At 49.0% G+C, this 19,234-nt stretch overlaps 1 protein-coding gene across 2 annotated transcripts in view; it reads left to right on the top strand.

Annotated features, from left to right (window-relative positions):
• The window catches only part of LOC138260535 (glutamate carboxypeptidase 2-like), a 350,295-nt gene that overhangs the window by 305,705 nt on the left and 25,356 nt on the right, over nucleotides 1-19,234 (top strand). Inside the window, exons 16-17 of one of the 2 annotated variants that reach the window (XM_069209149.1) lie at nucleotides 2,772-2,853; nucleotides 7,131-7,223. In XM_069209149.1, coding sequence (XP_069065250.1) covers nucleotides 2,772-2,853; nucleotides 7,131-7,223 — 175 coding nt within the window. Of the gene's footprint in view, nucleotides 1-2,771; nucleotides 2,854-7,130; nucleotides 7,224-19,234 lie in introns of those variants that run through there. The other variant, XM_069209150.1, reaches the window with a different exon arrangement.

Raw genomic sequence — 19,234 nt, 5'->3', positions numbered from 1 at the left:
AGTACAGACATAAACACACAGCACACACATGTATCCACAGACACAACACGCGCACACAACCTGCACCCACATATTTGCTTGATTACACCTGCATACACAAGTCGAGTCTCACAAACAGATACACACACATATACTGCCTTCAGCACATGCACACACATGCAGGCACACAGCCACCAACACACATGGTCATATACAGATACACCAGTGCAGGCACATACACATTTGTATATGCATGCTCACACATGCATAGACACGTCGAGCCACACACACTCACTGTCATAGCAAATGCACACTGCAAGGAAATGCGGTTTACAACATGACTTGATTGTGCGACCTCACTGTGTAATAAACTCACACACCCATCTTGGGTGCAGTCAGGCTTGTTTGTAAAACCTTAGCTCAGCCCAGGGTAGATGCAGCTTCAAGCAGTCAGGCTTTAACAAAGGAACAAGTGCAAAGCTTTTACACGTACCAAAACAATTGAATGACAAAGAAACGCAACACAAAGTAAATCCAACACCAGTTTATGAAAATGGGTCTTATTTGTATAAACTCTAGACACTAAAATGAAGAAAAGCCACTGGAGTGCTCCGGAGATATAAATTATCAAGCAAATCATAAATCACAGCTTTTCACTCAGAACGCAAGCAAGCATTGGCTACTACCGCGGTTAGCAGTTACATTGAAAACTTTTGTAAAGTTGTGTTTTGCTACTCCAGCCCACTTTGAACTACCAAAGTCTCTAGGGAGTGACTCACAGGGGGCCATTAAAGCTTAGCAGGACTGTTGCCTCACAGTCAAAGAAGTCTCCAGTCAAGTTCCAGGTTCTATGGGTGAATCCACCCATAGACATTAATGGAGTGGTCCTGATGCAAGGGATACAGGATGCTGAAGGATGCTGTGCATGCCGATGGGGTCCTCCTGGGGCCTCCCCTTGGAATATGTAGGGAGACATTGGCCGCAGAGGCCAATGTCCCACAAAGTCCTGGTGAAGTCCAGCCAAAACCAGTTGCCACTAGTCTATCGGTCTCTGGTCACAGCAAAACTAATGGTTCCCCTCTAACTGAGGCCAGTGTCCATCTTGGGTGATCAAACTGCACTCTGATGACTCTATCAAGTCCAGCAGACTCACGTGCGACTTTTGAGTGTCAGGTCTTGGTTTCTCAGGCTCCGCTTCAGCAGTCAGTGACAATCAACTGCTTGTGGCTACCAACTCTCCAAGGTGGCGTCTTCAGCTTTTGTGGCCATGGAGCTGTAACAGGAAGTCAGCAAACTGACTGTTGAAGTTCAACTTCTCTGTCTAGAGCTCAGGAATGACTTACCTCAAACAGGGCATCACAGACACAGTCCTTTCTTTGCTAGCCCAAGGGCCAGCAGGTGCAGTCCAGTCTCTGGTGCAGCCTCTCGTTGCCAGGTCCAGGGCAGTCCTTCTTTGAGCCTCTCTCCACTACAGACATGATCTGAGTTCTGTGTGCCACTTATATGCCCAAATGTTTCATTCAGGGGATGCATTGACTACTAGCCAATGGGCTACCAGGTTCCCTCCTGTCTGATGACTTCCCGCAAAGTGTGGCATCTGTCTATCCCAGAGTGCAATATTCTCTCCATTCTCAATATGGCAGAACCCTTCTTTTGGTGTGTCAAACTTGGTGGCTCGCCGTAGAGGTGTAGCTACATGAGGGCTACAAGCCCACGGAAAACTAGTTTGCCAACTTGTTCTCCTCTCTATGCCAGATGCCAACATGGCTACCAGACCATAAGAGCAGCCCTTCTTACGGCTACTGGAAAACTCAGGCAACAGAGTGGCAACTTTCTAAACTTTCCTTTTACTCAAAAGTTACATCAAATCCGACTTGGAGATTATTCTGAGTTTAATGTAATGATTCTTTTGATACCTTTAGGTACCAACTTCGGTAGTTCCTTTCAGAAGTCAGCACAGCTGAGCTGTCAGCGTGTAACTCTGTACTCACCAGTGGGGCCACTAGACCTTCTACAGTAAAACAACAACTTGGAGTTTTTAGTTAGGACATGAAAACACTCATCTTCTTTTTCATATACAGTACCCTGGCTCAGGGCTACAGGCCGACCATACGGGTGAGACTTCTATATAGTAAAAAGGGAGGTCTGGACTTTGTCATGAGTTTAAATGAAAAAGTCCAGTTAGCAGTTTAGTCCTGCTCTACCAGACTGCAGTAGCGACGGGGAGCCATGTTTTACTTTGTCGCACTCGCAGTGGTACAATAAGTGCTGCAGGCCACGGTGAACATTTTATCTTACAGGCCCTGAGAACCCTTGGCACCATATACTAGGGACTTATAAGTAAGTTAACCTGTGCTACGGTGGTATAAACCAACTAAACATACACTTTTAAGGGTCCGAGTATGGGTACTGAAGTGTGGTTAGCAGGCCTCAGTACACTCAGAGACATTATACTAGTACCTGATAGTTAGAAAGTGTGCAGAAGTAGATGTGAACCTAAAAAGGCCATTTCTCACATACAGTCATGCACACACACACACACGCACACGCACATGCAGGCATACACAGACACACATAGAAGCATTTATATATGCTCGCCCCTGCATGCAAGTTGTGCCTGTCACATACACACACACATGCAGTCCTAGACACATGCACACACAGACACCAAACCAACAAGACATGCGCATAGATACATACAAACATGTTCATGCATGCATACGCAAACATACACCACCATATGCACACACGCTGTACCTCAGACTAACTGGTTCTTGTTTCCTGATTCCCAGACGGGGTCCGAGGAGCCACCGTTGACTTCCGGGCCGCGGCAGAGACTCTACATAAGAAGATTGAAAACCTCGACCTGAAGAAGTAGGTCCAAGCAGTGCTTAGTTTGTGAAAGATAAGTGCCAGGACCCCGAGTTTGCTGAGAAGCTCACGACAGGGTTGTCAAAGGGCTGAATATCATGGCTGCATGGTCCTGATTCCCCCTCATGTCTCTTTCATCCACTACCACACTCTCCCAGCCTTTCTCTCTCTCGCTTCATCCCTGCTCCCTCGTCCTTCTTTCCTCCTTTTGTTTTTGTCTCTCCCTTGCCCCGGGCCAAAGTCTGATTAGGAAGAATGAGTGCTGGTGCCGCGGCCCCACCTGCAACCGCGGCTCAAAGTACGCACTGGGGGCAGGTCGAGGTACTTCAGCGTGAGTAGGGAGGTACCTCGCAGAGGACAGACTATCCACCCCCAGCACAGACAGTACGACACCCTCGCGGGGACCCTCTCCCGCTCCGTACGTCTCGCCCAGTGCTGGTTACAGTCCTCAAAGACAGATCCCAGGGACCAGCACAGACTGGAAATACCCTGCCCCAGGGAGCTACGTTAGAATAATTCATAGAAAAATCATTGCCTGACGTGAGGATCATGGTCTAAATATGGCTGATTTTCTAGTATTAACTGCAGCTGAGTGGTACTTTGTGTAGGAAGCTGGCCCTGTATATACTATCTCAAAGTGAGAGATAGTGCACAGAGTCCAAGGGCTCCCCCTAGAGGTTGATAGTGGCAAAAAGAGATCATTCTAATGCTCTATTTTGTGGTAGTGTGGTCGAGCAGTAGGCTTATCAGAGGGTAGTGTTAAGCATTTGTTGTACACACACAGGCAATAAATGAGGAACACACACTCAAAGACTTAACTCCAGGCCAATAGGTTTTTATATAGAAAAATATTATTTTTTAAATTTATTTTAGAACTACAAGATTCAGAATTCAAGTAAGTACAGACATTCTAAAGTACTTGGCATAGGTAAGTATGAAACTTTGAATTAAAACAGTAATGTACACAGTTTGGCATACAAATGGCAATAAACTATTTTAAAAATGAACACTGCAAAATTCAAAAGTTCCTGCGGGAGGTAAGTGCAAGTTAGTTTAGCAGGTAAGTAAAGCTCTTACAAGTTCAGTCTCCAGGGCATAGGCAGCCCACCATTGGGGGTTCAAGTCAACCCCAAACACCCAGCACCAGCAACACAGGGCTGGTCAGGTGCAGAGTTCAAAGTAGGGCCCAAATAACATAGGCACCTATGGAGACTAGGGGTGCTCCGGTTCCAGTCTGCTAGCAGGTAAATACCTGCATCCTCTGGGAGCAGACCGGGGGGGTTTGTAGAGCACTGGGGGGGGGGACACACAAGCCCACAAAACACACCCTCAGCAGCGCAGAGGCGGACGGTTTCAGTAGGCAAAGTAGGCATCAGGTTTGCTATTGAATCAATGGAGGGACCCAGGGGGTCACTCTGGCGATGCAGGCATGGCACCGGGGGGCTTCTCAGGCTAGCCACCGACTGGGCTAGGATGAGGGCCGCCTGCTGGTCACTCCTGCACCGGTAGTTGGTTTCTCTCGGGCCTGGGGGCTGCGGGTGCAGTGCTTCTTCCAGGCGTCGGGTTCTTTGTTACCGGGCAGCCGCGGTCAGGGGGAGCCTCTGGATTCTCTCTGCAGCTGTCGTCGTGGGGGTGCAGGGAGGTCATTTCAGAGTGTCCACGTTCTTGGAGTCGCCTGTGGGTCCTCTCCGCAGTGTTGGTTGTTCTGAACATGAGCCGGGGGCGTCGGGTGCAGAGTGTTGGGGACTCACACTTCCGGAGTGAGGCTGGAGTCCCTTTAAAGTTGGTTTCTTCTTGGATGTTCAGACAGAGCCGCTGTCCTCTGGGGTTTCTTGGTCCTTTGGGTTGCAGGGCAGTCCTCTGAGTCGGCAGAGGTCACTGATCCCGCTCAATGCGTCGCTGTTGCAGGTTCTTTGAGCCTGGAGACAGGCCGGTAGGGCTGGGGCAAAGTCTGTTGTTGTCTCCGTCGTCTCTGCAGGGCTTTCAGGTCAGCAGTCCTTCTTCTTTGTGTAGATTGCAGGAATCTGATTTCCTGGGTTCAGGGTTGCTCCTAAATACTTAATATAGGGGTGTGTTTAGGGCTGGAGGGCAGTAGCCAATGGCTGCTGTCCCTGAGGGCGGCTACACCCTTCTTCTGCCTCGGCACATTCCTAATCCTATTGGGAGAAATCCTCCAAAGCAAGATGGAGGATTTTCTAAGGCAGGGGTCACCTCAGCTCAGGACACCTTAGGGGCTGTCCTGCCTGGAGGCACCTTAGGGGCTGTCCTGCTACTCCTCCTTGTTTTTCTCATTATCGCCTCCGGACTTGCTGCCAAAAGTGGGGGCTGTGTCCAAGAGGGCGGGCATCTCCACTGGCTGCCCTGGGGCGCTGTAACACCAGGCTTGAGCCTTTGAGGCTCACCGCCAGGGGTTACAGTTCCTGCAGGGGGAGGTGTGAAGCACCTCCACTTACTACAGGCTTTGTTCCTGGTCACAGAGTGACACAGGCACTCACCCCATGTGGCCAGAAACTCGTCTGGATGTGGCAGGCTGGCAGAAACTGGTCAACCTAGCACTAGTAGTTGGGTTGGTATACAGGGGGCATCTCTAAGATGCCCTCTGTGTGCATTGTGCTGAGAAGTTTGATACCACACTTCCCAGTATTCAGTGTAGCCATTATGGAACTGTGGAGTTTGTGTTTGACAAAGTCCCAGACCATATACTCTTTATGGCTACCCTGCACTTACAATGTCTAAGAATTGGCTTAGACACTGTAGGGGCATAGTGCTCATGCAGCTATGCCGTCACCTGTGGTATAGTACACCCTGCCTTAGGGCTGTAAGGCCTGCTAGAGGGGTGACTTACCTATGCCACAGGCAGTGGGTTGTGGACATGGCACTCTGCGGGGAGTGGCATGTCGACTTAGTCATTTTCTCCCCACCAGCACACACAAGCTGTGAGGCAGTGTGCATGTGCTGAGGGAGGGTTCCCCAAGGTGGCATAATAAATGCTGCAGCCCTTAGAGACCTTCCCTGGCCACAGGGCCCTTGGTACCACGGGTACCATTTACAAGGGACTTATCTGTGTGCCAGGGCTGTGCCAATTGTGAAGACAATGGTACATTTTTAAGTGAAAGAACACTGGTGCTGGGGCCTGGTTAGCAGGGTCCCAGCACACTTTCAATCATATTTAGCATTAAAAATAGGCAAAAAGTGAGGGGGTAACCATGCCAACAGTGGCATTTTCCTACACCTTATTGGAGGGTTGCCCTTCTAGTAGTTTGTGGTATTGTGTAACCAAAAATAAAGTATCTTTATTTTTGTAACACTGAGTATTATCTTTCATGTGTGTGAGTACTGTGTGACTACAGTGGTATTGCAAGAGCTTTGCATGTCTCCTAGTTCAGTCTTGGCTGCTCAGCTACAGCTACCCCTGGACAGCCTGGCTTCTAGACACTGACTACACTTCACAAATAAGGGATGCCTGGACCTGGTATAAGGTATAAGTACCTCAGGTACCCACCACAAACTAGGCCAGCCTCCTACAGCCGTCAGTTGCGTAAGTCAGCATCTGCTTTGTTTATGCGATTGACTGGGTGAGAGGGAGAGAGCTTGAGGGGGTGCTGTGGTTGTGTCAGTCTGTGTGCAACCTGTAAATTGGTTGGATGTTGTGTTTATTGTGTTGTGTGTTGCGTTGCTGCAGGCAACATTCAGGTGAGTGATGTGTGGCAGTCATTGTTGTGATATTTGTAGTTGTGTGTGAGTGTTTGTGTAGCTGAGTGTGTAGTAGTGTTGGTAGTTGGAGTTGTGTTGTGTGTGATGCAGGGGACACACATGACAAGGGTTCAGTGTGTGTGCGTGTGAAAATACCTCTATTCCACAGTCACTGTTATCGTCCGATGTCCATTGGCTCCCGCGATCTCCTCCCTCCATCAGCGACCGGCGCCAGTCCACCGCTTGCAAAACTGTAATATCTAAATACAGCGAGCCGAACACTGTCGACTTGGCGGTCTTCTTGGGTCTTCCGTCGACGCAGCTTGATTTCAAGTCCGAAATCAGGCTCCCAGTGGTTCCCCTGCCTCTAAATATAGTTTGGCAGGGTGGGGGACCACTGTATACTGTCCATCTCGGCTCGCCAAACCTTGATAGAGGCCTTCATTTTTTTATAATATTTTAATCGTTTTTAATAGTTACGTTGTGTTTTTTATTTTAAATAGAACTGATACTCAAAATTAAAATATATTTGTAACCGTAGGTGTTCCACAAGTGAGGGATTCATTGTGTTTCTGTCTCTGTTGCAGCCCCCTAGATGTCCGCAGAGTGAATGACCAACTGATGCAGCTGGAGAGAGCATTCATTGACCCGCTGGGCATAGCCGGAGAGCCCAAATACAGGTACTGGGGAACTCTGGGGTGCCTCATCAATACAGGGGCTGTAGGTACACTGGGGGGACGGGAGGGGCTGAGCTCCAGAAATGCAGGTACAGAATGCACTCCAGGAGGGTGCTCCATGAATAGAGGGACAAGAGGTACTGGCGGACAACCCCACCTCCCAAATATTACAGATTATATAAATATTGAGGGTACTGTAGGGGTGCCTCAGAAGTACAGGTTTTGGGGTACTCAGGGGGTGTGGCCCATGAATACAAGAACAGTAGGTACAAGTGGGTTTAATTTTTCTCCCACCCCTGCAAATATAGTCAATATAAAAATTGGGGGGATTCTGGGGTGCCCTAGGAGTACAGATACTGAGGTACTCTAGATTAAGCACCCCAACACACCATCTACAGGCATTGGAGGTATTGCATGGTGTCATATCCACATTTGTGTGCTGTGGTATACCTCAGGTGCCCCATAACTACCGGGGCTTGAGCCAATGTGATGTGTTATACCCAAATAGAGCAACTGGATGTACTCTGGGTAGGGTGTTACCCACAAATACATGAACTGGAGGATGGGCTATCAAAGACAGCAAGTGCAGGACATAGGATACTATGGGGTATTCCACAAATACTGCAAGTGCATGTACTAGAGGTGCTGGTGGTTGTGCCCCAGAAATGCATGATCTAGAGGGACGCCAGGCCAGCAGCCTGAACACAGCTACAGGAGGTACGACCGCTAGTACCCCAAAAACATGGTGAGTCACAAAATGCAGATACTGGGTGCACTGTAGATGTTGATTCCCCCATATTTCACTGTATGTATGTTGTTTTAGTCCTTGTGTCACTGGGACCCTGCCAGACAGGACCCCAGTGCTCATATTATGTGCCCTGTATGTGTTCCCTGTGTGGTGCCTAACTGTATCACTGAGGCTCTGCTAACCAGAACCTCAGTGTTTATGATCTCTCTGCTTTCTAAATTTGTCACTGCAGGCTAGTGACTGAATTTACCAATTCTCATTGGCACCCTGGTACACCCATATAATTCCCTTGTATATGGTACTTAGGTACCCAGGGTATTGGAGTTCCAGGAGATCCCTATGGGCTGTAGCATTTCTTTTGACATCCATAGGGAGCTCAGACAATTCTTACACAGGTCTGCCACTGCAGCCTGCGTGAAATAACGTCCACGTTATTTCACAGCCATTTTACACTGCACATAAGTAACTTATTAGTCACCTATATGGCTAACCTTCACCTAGTGAAGGTTGGATGCCAAGTTACTTAGTGTGTGGGCACCCTGGCACTAACCAAGGTGCCCCCACATCATTCAGGGCAAATTCCCCAGACTTTGTGAGTGCGGGGACACCATTACACGCATGCACTATACAAAGGTCACTACCTATGTATAGCGTCACAATGGTAACTCTGAGCATGGCCATGTAACATGTCTAAGATCATGGAATTGTCACCCCTATACCATTCTGGTATTGGGGTGACAATTCTATAATCCCCCGGGTCTCTAGCACAGAACCCGGGTACTGCCAAACTGCCTTTCCGGGGTTTCCACTGCAGCTGCTACTGCTGCCAACCCCTCAGACAGGTTTCTGCCCTCCTGGGGTCCAGGCAGCCCTGGCCCAGGAAGGCAGAACAAAGGATTCCCTCTGAGAGAGGGTGTTACACCCTCTCCCTTTGAAAATAGTTGTGAAGGGCTGGGGAGGGATAGCCTCCTCCAGCCTCTGGAAATGCTTTGATGGGCACAGATGGTGCCCATCTCTGCATAAGCCAGTCTACACCGGTTCAGGGATCCCCCAGCCCTGCTCTGGTGCGAAACTGGACAAAGGAAATGGGAGTGACCACACCCCTGACCAGTACCTCCCAGGGGAGGTGCCCAGAGCTCCTCCAGTGTGTCCCTGACCTCTGCCATCTTGGAAACAGAGGTGTTGGGGGCAAACTGGACTGCTCTGAGTGGCCAGTGCCAGCAGGTGACGTCAGAGACCCCCTCTGATAGGCTCTTACCTTTCTTGGTAGCCAATCCTCCTTTCTTGGTAGCTAAACCTCCTTTTCTGGCTATTTAGGGTCTCTGCTTTGGGGAATTCTTCAGATATCGAATGCAAGAGCTCACCAGTGTTCCTCTGCATCTCCCTCTTCGACTTCTAACAAGGATCGACTGCTGACTGCTCCAGGCCGCCTGCAAAACTGCAGCAAAGTAGCAAGACAACTACCAGCAACATTGTAGCGCCTCATCCTGCCTGCATTCTCGACTGTGTCCAGGTGGTGCATGCTCTGGGGGTAGCCTGCCTTCACCCTGCACCAGAAGCACAGAAGAAATCTCCTGTGGGTCGACGGAATCTTACCCCTGCTAACGTAGGCACCAAAAGACTGCATCACTGGTCCTCTGGGTCCCCTCTCACCCTGACAAGCGTGGTCCCTGGAACACAGGAACTCTACCCAAGTGACTCCCACAGTCCAGTGGCCCTTCAGTCCAAGTTTGGTGGAGGTAAGTCCTTGCCTCCCTACGCTAAACTGCAAACCTGTGTACTGCGTGATTTGCAGCTGCTCCGGCTTCTGTGCACTCTTCCAGGATTTCCTTTGTACACAGCCTAGCCTGGGTCCCCAGCACTCTGTCCTGCAGTGTTCAACCCGCTGAGTTGGCCTCCAATGTCGTGGGACCCTCTTTTGTGACTCTGCATGGACTCCGGTTCACAAATCTTCCAAGTGCCTGTTCAGGTACTTCTGCGGGTGCTGCCTGCTTCTGTGAGGGCTCTCTGAGTTGCTGAGCACCCCCTCTGTCTCCTCCTCCAAGTGGCAATATCCTGGTCCTTCCTGGTCCTCAGCAGCACCCAAAAACCTCTACCATGACCCTTGCAGCTGGCAAGGCTTGTTTGCAGTATTTCTGTGTGGAAACACCTCTGCAAGCTTCATCGCTACGTGGGACAACTTCCCACTAAAGGAGAAGTTGCAAGTCCTCTTCTTTCTTGCAGAGTTCCACACTTCTTCCATCCCGAGGCAGCTTCATTGCACCTTCTTCCGGGGTTTTCTGGGCTCCTGCCCCCACATGGACACTTTTGCTACTATTGGACTTGGTCCCCTTGCTTTGCAGGTCCTCAGGTCCAGGAATCCATTTTCAGTGCACTGCTGGTGTTTGTTGTTCTTGCAGAATCCCCCTATCACGACTATTGTGCTCTCTTGGGGTAGTAGGTGTACTTTACTCCTACTTTTCAGGGTCTTGGGGTGGGGTATCTTGGACACCCTGACTGTTTTCTTATAGTCTCAGTGACCCTCTACAAGCTCCCATAGGTCTGGAGTCCATTTGTGATTCGCATTCCACTTTTGGAGTATATGGTTTGTGTTGCCCCTATACCTATGCTTGCCTACTGCAACCTATTGTAATTCTACACTGTTTGCATTACTTTTCTGACTCTTACTGACCTATTTGTGGTTGGTGTACATATAACTTGTGTATATTACTTACCTTCTTACTGAGGGTACTCACTGAGATACTTGTGGCATATTGTCATAAAAATAAAGTACCTTTATTTTTAGTAACTCTGTGTATTGTGTTTTCTTATGATATTGTGCATATGATATAAGTGGTATAGTAGGAGCTTTGCATGTCTCCTAGTTCAGCCTAAGCTGCTTTGCCATAGCTACCTTCTATCAGCCTAAGTTGCTAGAAACACCTCTATTCTACTAATAAGGGATACCTGGACTTGGCACAAGGTGTAAGTACCTTTGGTACCCACTACAAGCCAGGCCAGCCTCCTACATTGGTGGTGCAGCGGTGGGATAAGTACTTGCAACTGCTTTACCACTTTGTCATTTTGTACTTTTCATAAGAGAATCATCTACCAAACAGTTCAGTGTATGTACACTTAACCCAAAAAGTTTGCTTTTCTAAAAACTTTTTACAAAGTTCTGAAAAGTTTCTTAAAACTTCTAAAAGTTTTCTAAAAGTTAGAAAAAGTTTTTTTCTCTGTGCTTTCAAACGTTCTAAAACTTTTTCTCTCTTCTCCCTATCTCTAAACCTTTTACTATCATGTCTGTGGTAAATTCCACTCTCAAAACTGTCAATGCTACTTATGACATTTTGAACTATAAGAGCTTAAGGAGTCTCTGCTTAGATAGAGGTTTAGTTATAGGAAAGAACCCTACAAAAGAGTTTCTGTTTAACATGCTTGTTGTGGATGACCAGAACCAGTCTGGCCCATCAAATGAGAGGTTAGTAGAAGCTTCCCAGTCTGATTCAGAGGATCCCCCTGAGGAAGCTGGGGAGAGTTCTGATAAGGGTCTGCCCCCTAGCAGGGCACCTAGTAATGCTGGTAGTGATAGAGGTTCCCATGACAGTAGGGCATCCTTTATCCCTGGAGGCCAGGTTACCAGGGTCCAGACAGTTAGGGACAGGTCCCCCTCTGAAGTTTCCAATTTGTCATCTGTGTCAAAGCATTCCCAACCCACTCACCCTGAGGATAACTTGTTAGAAAGGGAACTCAAAAAAGTTGAGGGTTGAAGAGACCAGACTGAAGCATAAACAGCAACAACTGGCCTTAGATAGGGAATCCCTAGACATTGAGAAGGAAAGACAGAGGTTGGGGTTAGTTCCCCATGGTGGCAGCAACAGTATTCCTGATAGTAATCCTGTTAGAGAGCAATATTCCAGGTATCTGCAAAAGATAGTCCCCCCTTACAATGAGGGGGATGACATCAACAAGTGGTTTGCTGCACTTGAGAGGGCCTGTATGGTACAGGGGGTCCCTCAAAGGCAGTGGGCTGCTATCTTGTGGCTATCTTTCACTAGAAAGGGTAGGGATAGGCTCCTTACTGTTAGAGAAAGTGAAGCTAACAACTACACAGTATTCAATCAATCAATCAATCAGTGAATTTATAAAGCGCACTATGTACCCGTCCGGGTTTCGAGGCGCTGGGGGGGGGGGGTGCTGCTAGCGTTCGAAGAGCCATGTCTTGAGGAGTCTCCTGAAGGTGAGGAGGTCCTGGGTCTGGCGTAGTGAGGTGGGGAGAGAGTTCCAGGTCTTGGCGGCGAGGAAGGAGAAGGATCTGCCGCCAGAGGTCTTGCGCTGGATACGGGGGACGATGGCGAGGGCGAGGTTGGTGGAGCGGAGTTGACGTGGGGGGACGTAGAAGTTGAGTCTGGTGTTCAGGTAGGCGGGTCCGGTGTTGTGTAGTGACTTGTGTGCGTGGGTGAGGAGTTTGAAGGTGATCCTTTTTTCTACGGGGAGCCAGTGGAGGTCCTTCAGGTGGGGGGAGATGTGACATCAGCGGGGTATGTCGAGGATCAGGTGGGTGGATGCGTTCTGGATGCGCTGGAGTCGTTTGATGTCTTTCGTTGGGATGCCTGTGTAGAGTGCGTTGCCATAGTCAAGTCTGCTACTGACGAGGGCTTGAGTCACCGTTTTTCTGGTTCCTGTTGGAATCCACTTGAAGATTCTGCGGAGCATGCGGAGGGTGTTGAAACAAGAAGAGGAGACGGCGTTGACCTGTTTGGACATGGTCAGAGCAGAGTCGAGGATGAAGCCGAGGTTTCGTGCGTGGCTGGCTGGGGTGGGTGGGGGTCCGAGGGTGTTGGGCCACCAGGAGTCGTTCCAGGCCGAGGGGGAGCGTCCGAGGATGAGGACTTCCGTCTTGTCGGAGTTGAGCTTCAGACGGCTGTTGTTCATCCACTCGGCGATGGATTTCAGTCCCTCGTGGATGTTGGCTTTGGCGGTGAGAGGGTCTTTGGTCAGGGAGAGGACGAGCTGGGTGTCGTCGGCGTAGGAGATGATGCTGAGGTTGTGTTGGCGGGCCAGTTGTGCGAGGGGGGCCATGTAGACGTTGAACAAAGTTGGGCTAAGAGAGGAGCCTTGGGGGACGCCGCAGATAAGGTTGGTGGCTTTGGAGCGGAAAGGTGAGAGTCGGACTCTCTGGGTTCTGTCGGAGAGGAAGGATGAGATCCAGTTGAGGGCTTTGTCTTGGATGCCGGTTTCATGGAGACGGGTTAGTAGGGTGCGGTGGCAGACTGTGTCGAAAGCGGCTGATAGGTCGAGGAGGATGAGGGCTGATGTTTCGCCGTTGTCCATTTGTTGTCTGATATCATCTGTGGTGGCGAGGAGTGCGGTCTCAGTGCTGTGGTTTTGTCTGAATCCAGATTGAGAGGGGTCTAGGATGGAGTTGTCTTCTAGGAAGTGGGCGAGCTGTGCGTTGACGATCTTCTCGATGACTTTCGCTGGAAAAGGGAGGAGAGAGATTGGTCGGACGTTTTTGAGTATTGAAAGATTCACTCTTGGATGGATTTGGCTTAACCACTGAACAATACAGGATTAAGTTCAGAGACACCAGAAAAGAGTCCTCACAAGACTGGATAGACTTTGTTGACTGTTCAGTGAAGGCCTTGGAGGGGTGGTTACATGGCAGTAAAGTTTCTGACTATGAAAGCCTGTATAATCTTATTCTGAGAGAGGATATTCTGAACAACAGTGTGTCTGACTTGTTGCACCAATACCTAGTGGACTGGGATCTGACCTCTCCCCAAGAATTGGGAAAGAAGGCAGACAAATGGGTCACAACAAGGGTGAACAGAAAAGTTCATACAGGGGGTGACAAGGATGGCAAGAAGAAGGATGGTAAGTCTTCTGACAAGGGTGCAAGGGTGGGGACAAAAGTAAACATTCTGAGTCTTCATCAGGCCCACAAAAATCCTCTCGGGTGGTGGGTCCAAATCCTCTTCCAATAATCAACCTAAAAAGCCTTGGTGTTATTTGTGTAAAGTCAAAGGCCATTGGGCAACTGATGCCAGTTGTCCAAAGAAAAACACCAAACCTCCCACTATCACAACCCCTACTGCAACCTCTAGTGCCCCTAGTAATAGCAGTGGTGGTGGGAAAAATACTACTAATAGCCAATCCAAGGAAGTAGCTGGGCTCACTTTGGGTAATTTAGTTGGGGTTGGTCTTGTTAGGGAGACCACAGAGGCTGTGCTAGTCTCTGAAGGTGCCATTGATTTGGCCACCGTGGTTGCCTGTCCCCTTAATATCGGTAAGTACAAGCAACTTCCCCTAATCAGAGGTGTTGAGGTTCAGGCCTACAGGGACACATGTGCCAGTGTTACTATGGTGATAGAAAAACTGGTACACCCTGAACAACACCTACTTTGTCAGCAATACCAAGTGACAGACGCTCATAACAACAGTCTTAGCCACCCCATGGCTTTTGTGAATCTCAACTGGGGGGGGTACTGGTCCAAAGAAAGTTGTGGTTGCCTCAAATTTACCTGTAGACTGTCTACTAGGGAATGATTTAGAGACATCAGCTTGGACAGAAGTGGAGTTGGAGGCTCATGCAGCAATACTGGGCATTCCATGCATATTTTTGCTTTAACCAGGGCTCAGGCCAAAAAGCAAAAGGGACAGGGTAACCTGGATCCTGGAACAATGGACCAAGTGCTCCCTAAAGCTAGGGGTAGCAAGGGTAAATCCCTACCCACTATCCGTCCCTCTACAGAGGATTACCCTTCTGAGGAAGAGGAATTTCCTTCTTGTGCAGAACCTTCACCAGAGGAGCTGGCAGCAGACACTGCTGAGCTTTTGGATGGAGGGGGGCCTGCCAGGGAAGAGCTGAGTGTGGCACAGCAAACCTGTCCCACATTAGAGGGTCCCAGACAGCAATCTGTCAAACAGCAAAATGGGGATGTCAGTGACAGCCAGAGAGTATACTGGGAAGATAACCTCTTGTACACCGAGGAAAGAGACCCAAAACCTGGAGCTGCCAGGAGATTGGTCATTCCCCTGCAGTACAGAGTTTCTTCTAACTCTTGCACATGACATTCCTTTGGCTGGGCATTTGGGCCAGATAAAAACTTGGGAAAGACTTGTCCCCTTGTTTCACTGGCCTAGGATGTCAGAGGACACCAAAGATTTTTGCAAGTCTTGTGTGACCTGCCAAGCCAGTGGCAAGACTGGTTGCACTCCAAAGGTCCCTCTAATTCTACTTCCAGTGGTTAGGGCGCCCTTTGAAAGGGTAGGGGTTGACATAGTTGGCCCCCTTGACTCTCCTACCGCTTCAGGCAATAGATTCATCTTGGTGGTTGTGGACCATGCCACAAGATATCCTGAAGCCATTCCTCTAAGGACCACTACAGCTCCTGCAGTGGCAAAGGCCCTCCTGGGAATATTTTCAAGGGTGGGTTTTCCTAAAGAAGTAGTATCAGACAGAGGTAACAACTTCATGTCTGCATACTTGAAAGCAATGTGGAAGGAGTGTGGTGTTACCTACAAGTTCACCACCCCTTACCATCCACAGACTAATGGACTGGTAGAGAGGTTTAATAAAACTCTCAAAGGTATGATAATGGGACTCCCTGAAAAACTCAGGAGGAGATGGGATGTCCTGTTACCTTACCTCCTTTTTGCTTACAGGGAGGTACCCCAGAAAGGAGTGGGCTTCAGCCCCTTTGAACTCCTCTTTGGGCACCCTGTAAGAGGTCTACTCACTCTTGTGAAGGAGGTTTGGGAACAACCTTTAAAAGCTCCTAAACAGGACATAGTGGATTATGTACTTGGCCTAAGATCCAGAATGGCTGAGTACATGAAAAAGGCCAGTAAAAAACGTCAGGCTAGCCAGGAGCTGCAAAAGCAATGTCATGACCAGAAGGCTGTTCTGATCCAGTACCAACCAGGACAGAAGGTATGGGTATTGGAGCCTGTGGACCCAAGAGCACTCTAAGACAAATGGAGTGGACCCCATCTAATTGTTGAGAAGAAGGGTGAGGTTACCTATTTGGTAGACCTGGGCACTGCCAGGAGTCCCCTTAGAGTGAGTCATGTCAACCGCCTGAAACCCTTCTATGACAGGGCTGATCTCACCCTGCTCATGGCAACAGATGAGGGACAGGAAGAAGAGAGTGACCCTCTCCCTGATCTCTTTTCCACCACTGAAGCAGATGCCTTAGTGGAGGGAGTATTTTTAGCAGATTGTCTGACTGCAGAACAGAAAGACAACTACATCAATCTCCTAGGCCAATTTTCAGACCTCTTTTCAATTGTAACAGGTACAACATCCTGGTGTGAACACACAATTGACACTGGAGACAGCCTGCCTGTCAAAAGTAAAATTTATAGGCAGCCTGACCATGTCAGAGACTGCATTAAACAAGAGGTGCAGAAAATGTTGGATCTGGGAGTGATCGAACCTTCTGAAAGCCAATGGGCTAGCCCAGTGGTGCTTGTACCAAAACCTCACACCAAAGATGGAAAGAGGGAGATGTGGTTTTGTGTAGACTACAGAGGTCTCAATCAGGTAACAAAAACTGATGCTCACCCTATACCCAGGGCAGATGAGGTCATTGATACACTGGCTTCTGCCAAGTATCTTAGCACTTTGGATCTGACTGCAGGGTATTGGCAGATCAGAATGGCAGAAGATGCTAAACCAAAGACTGCATTTTCAACCATAGGAGGGCACTACTAATTCACAGTGATGCCTTTTGGTTTGAAAAATGCACCTGCCACTTTTCAGAGGTTGATGAACACAGTCCTGCAAAGGTTGGAGACTTTCAGTGTAGCATATCTTGATCATATTGCTGTCTTTAGCTCTACCTGGGATGATCACCTGGTCCACCTGTGGAAAGTTTTGGAGGCCCTGCAAAAGGCAGGCCTCATTATCAAGGCCTCAAAGTGCCAGATAGGACAGGGTAAAGTGGTTTATCTGAGCCACCTGGTAGGTGGAGGACAGATTGCACCACTACAGGGGGAAATCCAGAGAATCATGGATTGGGTTCCCCCTACAACTCAGACCCAGGTGAGAGCCTTTTTAGGCCTCACAGGGTATTCCAGGAGATTCATTAAAAATTATGGCTTCATAGCAGCCCCTCTTAATGATCTCACAAGTGAGAAAATGCCTAAGAAGGTGTTATGGACAGCTAGCTGTCAGAAAGCTTTTGAGGAGCTCAAACAGGCCATGTGCTCTGCACCTGTCCTAAAAAGCCCATGTTACTCCAAGAAATTCATTGTTCAAACTGATGCATCTGAATTAGTGGTAGGGGCAGTCTTATCACAACTGAATTCTGAGGGCCAGGATCAACCAGTTGCTTTTATCAGCAGAAGGTTGACCCCTAGAGAAAAGTGTTGGTCTGCCATAGAGAGGGGGGCCTTTGCTGTGGTCTGGGCACTGAAAATGTTGAGGCCATTCCTGTTTGGCACTCACTTCATTGTTCAGACAGACCACAAACCTATACTTTGGCTAAAACAAATGAAAGGTGAAAACCCTAAATTGTTGAGGTGGTCCATATCTTTACAGGGAATGGACTATATAGTGGAACATAGACCTGGGAGTACCCACTCCAATGCAGATGGACTCTCCAGATATTTCCACTTAGACATTGAAGACTAATCAGGTCATGGCTAGTCTTATTGTCCTTCGTTTGGGGGGGGGGGGGTTGTGTAGGAAAGTACCATCATGCCTGGCATGTTACCCCCATATTTCACTGTATGTTGTTTTAGTACTTGTGTCACTAGAGGTGCTGGTGGTTGTGCCCCAGAAATGCATGATCTAGAGGGACGCCAGGCCAGCAGCCTGAACACAGCTATAGGAGGTACGACCGCTAGTACCCCAAAAACATGGTGAGTCACAAAATGCAGATACTGGGTGCACTGTAGATGTTGATTCCCCCATATTTCACTGTATGTATGTTGTTTTAGTCCTTGTGTCACTGGGACCCTGCCAGACAGGGCCCCAGTGCTCATAGTATGTGCCCTGTATGTGTTCCCTGCGTGGTGCCTAACTGTATCACTGAGGCTCTGCTAACCAGAACCTCAGTGTTTATGCTCTCTCTGCTTTCTAAATTTGTCACTGCAGGCTAATGACTAAATATACCAATTCTCATTGGCACACTGGTACACCCATATAATTCCCTTGTATATGGTACTTAGGTACCCAGGGTATTGGGGTTCCAGGAGATCCCTATGGGCTGCAGCATTTCTTTTGCCATCCATAGGGAGCTCTGACAATTCTTACACAGGCCTGCCACTGCAGTCTGCGTGAAATAACATCCACGTTATTTCACAGCCATTTTACACTGCACATAAGTAACTTATAAGTCACCTATATGTCTAACCTTCACCTAGTGAAGGTTTGGTGCCAAGTTACTTAGTGTGTGGGCACCCTGGCACTAGCCAAGGTGCCCCCACATCGTTCAGGGCCAATTCCCCGGACTTTGTGAGTGTGGGGACACCATCACACGCGTGCACTATACATAGGTCACTACCTATGTATAGTTTCACAATGGTAACTCCGAACATGGCCATGTAACATGTCTAAGATCATGGAATTGTCACCCCAATACCATTCTGGTATTGAGGGGACAATTCCATGATCCCCCGGGTCTCTAGCACAGAACCCGGGTACTGCCAAACTGCCTTTCCGAGGTTTCCACTGCAGCTGCTGCTGCTACCAACCCCTCAGACAGGTTTCTGCCCTCCTGGGGTACAGGCAGCCCTGGCCCAGGAAGGCAGAACAAAGGATTTCCTCTGAGAGAGGGTGTTACACCCTCTCCCTTTGGAAATAGGTGTGAAGGGCTGGGAGGAGTAGCCTCCCCCAGCCTCTGGAAATGCTTTGATGGGCACAGATTGTGCCCATCTCTGCATAAGCCAGTCCACACTGGTTTAGGGATACCCCAGCCCTGCTCTGGCGCAAAACTGGACAAAGGAAAGGGGAGTGACCACTCCGCTGACCAGTACTTCCCAGGGGAGGTGCCCAGAGCTCCTCCAGTGTGTCCCAGCCCTCTGCCATCTTGGAAACAGAGGTGTTGGGGGCACACTGGACTGCTCTGAGTGGCCATTGCCAGCAGGTGACGTAAGAGACCCCCTCTGATAGGCTCTTACCTTTCTTGGTAGCCAATCATCCTTTCTCGGTAGCCAAACCTCCTTTTCTGGCTATTCAGGGTCTCTGCTTTGGGGAATTCTTCAGATAATTAATGCAAGAGCTCACCTAGTTCCTCTGCATCTCCCTCTTCGACTTCTACCAAGGATCGACCGCTGA

This window comes from Pleurodeles waltl, chromosome 9 (genome assembly GCF_031143425.1).
Source record: "Pleurodeles waltl isolate 20211129_DDA chromosome 9, aPleWal1.hap1.20221129, whole genome shotgun sequence".
Lineage (NCBI taxonomy): Eukaryota > Metazoa > Chordata > Amphibia > Caudata > Salamandridae > Pleurodeles > Pleurodeles waltl.
The sequence above is the reverse complement of the archived record's forward strand: the minus strand, read 5'-3'. Positions and strand labels throughout refer to the sequence as shown.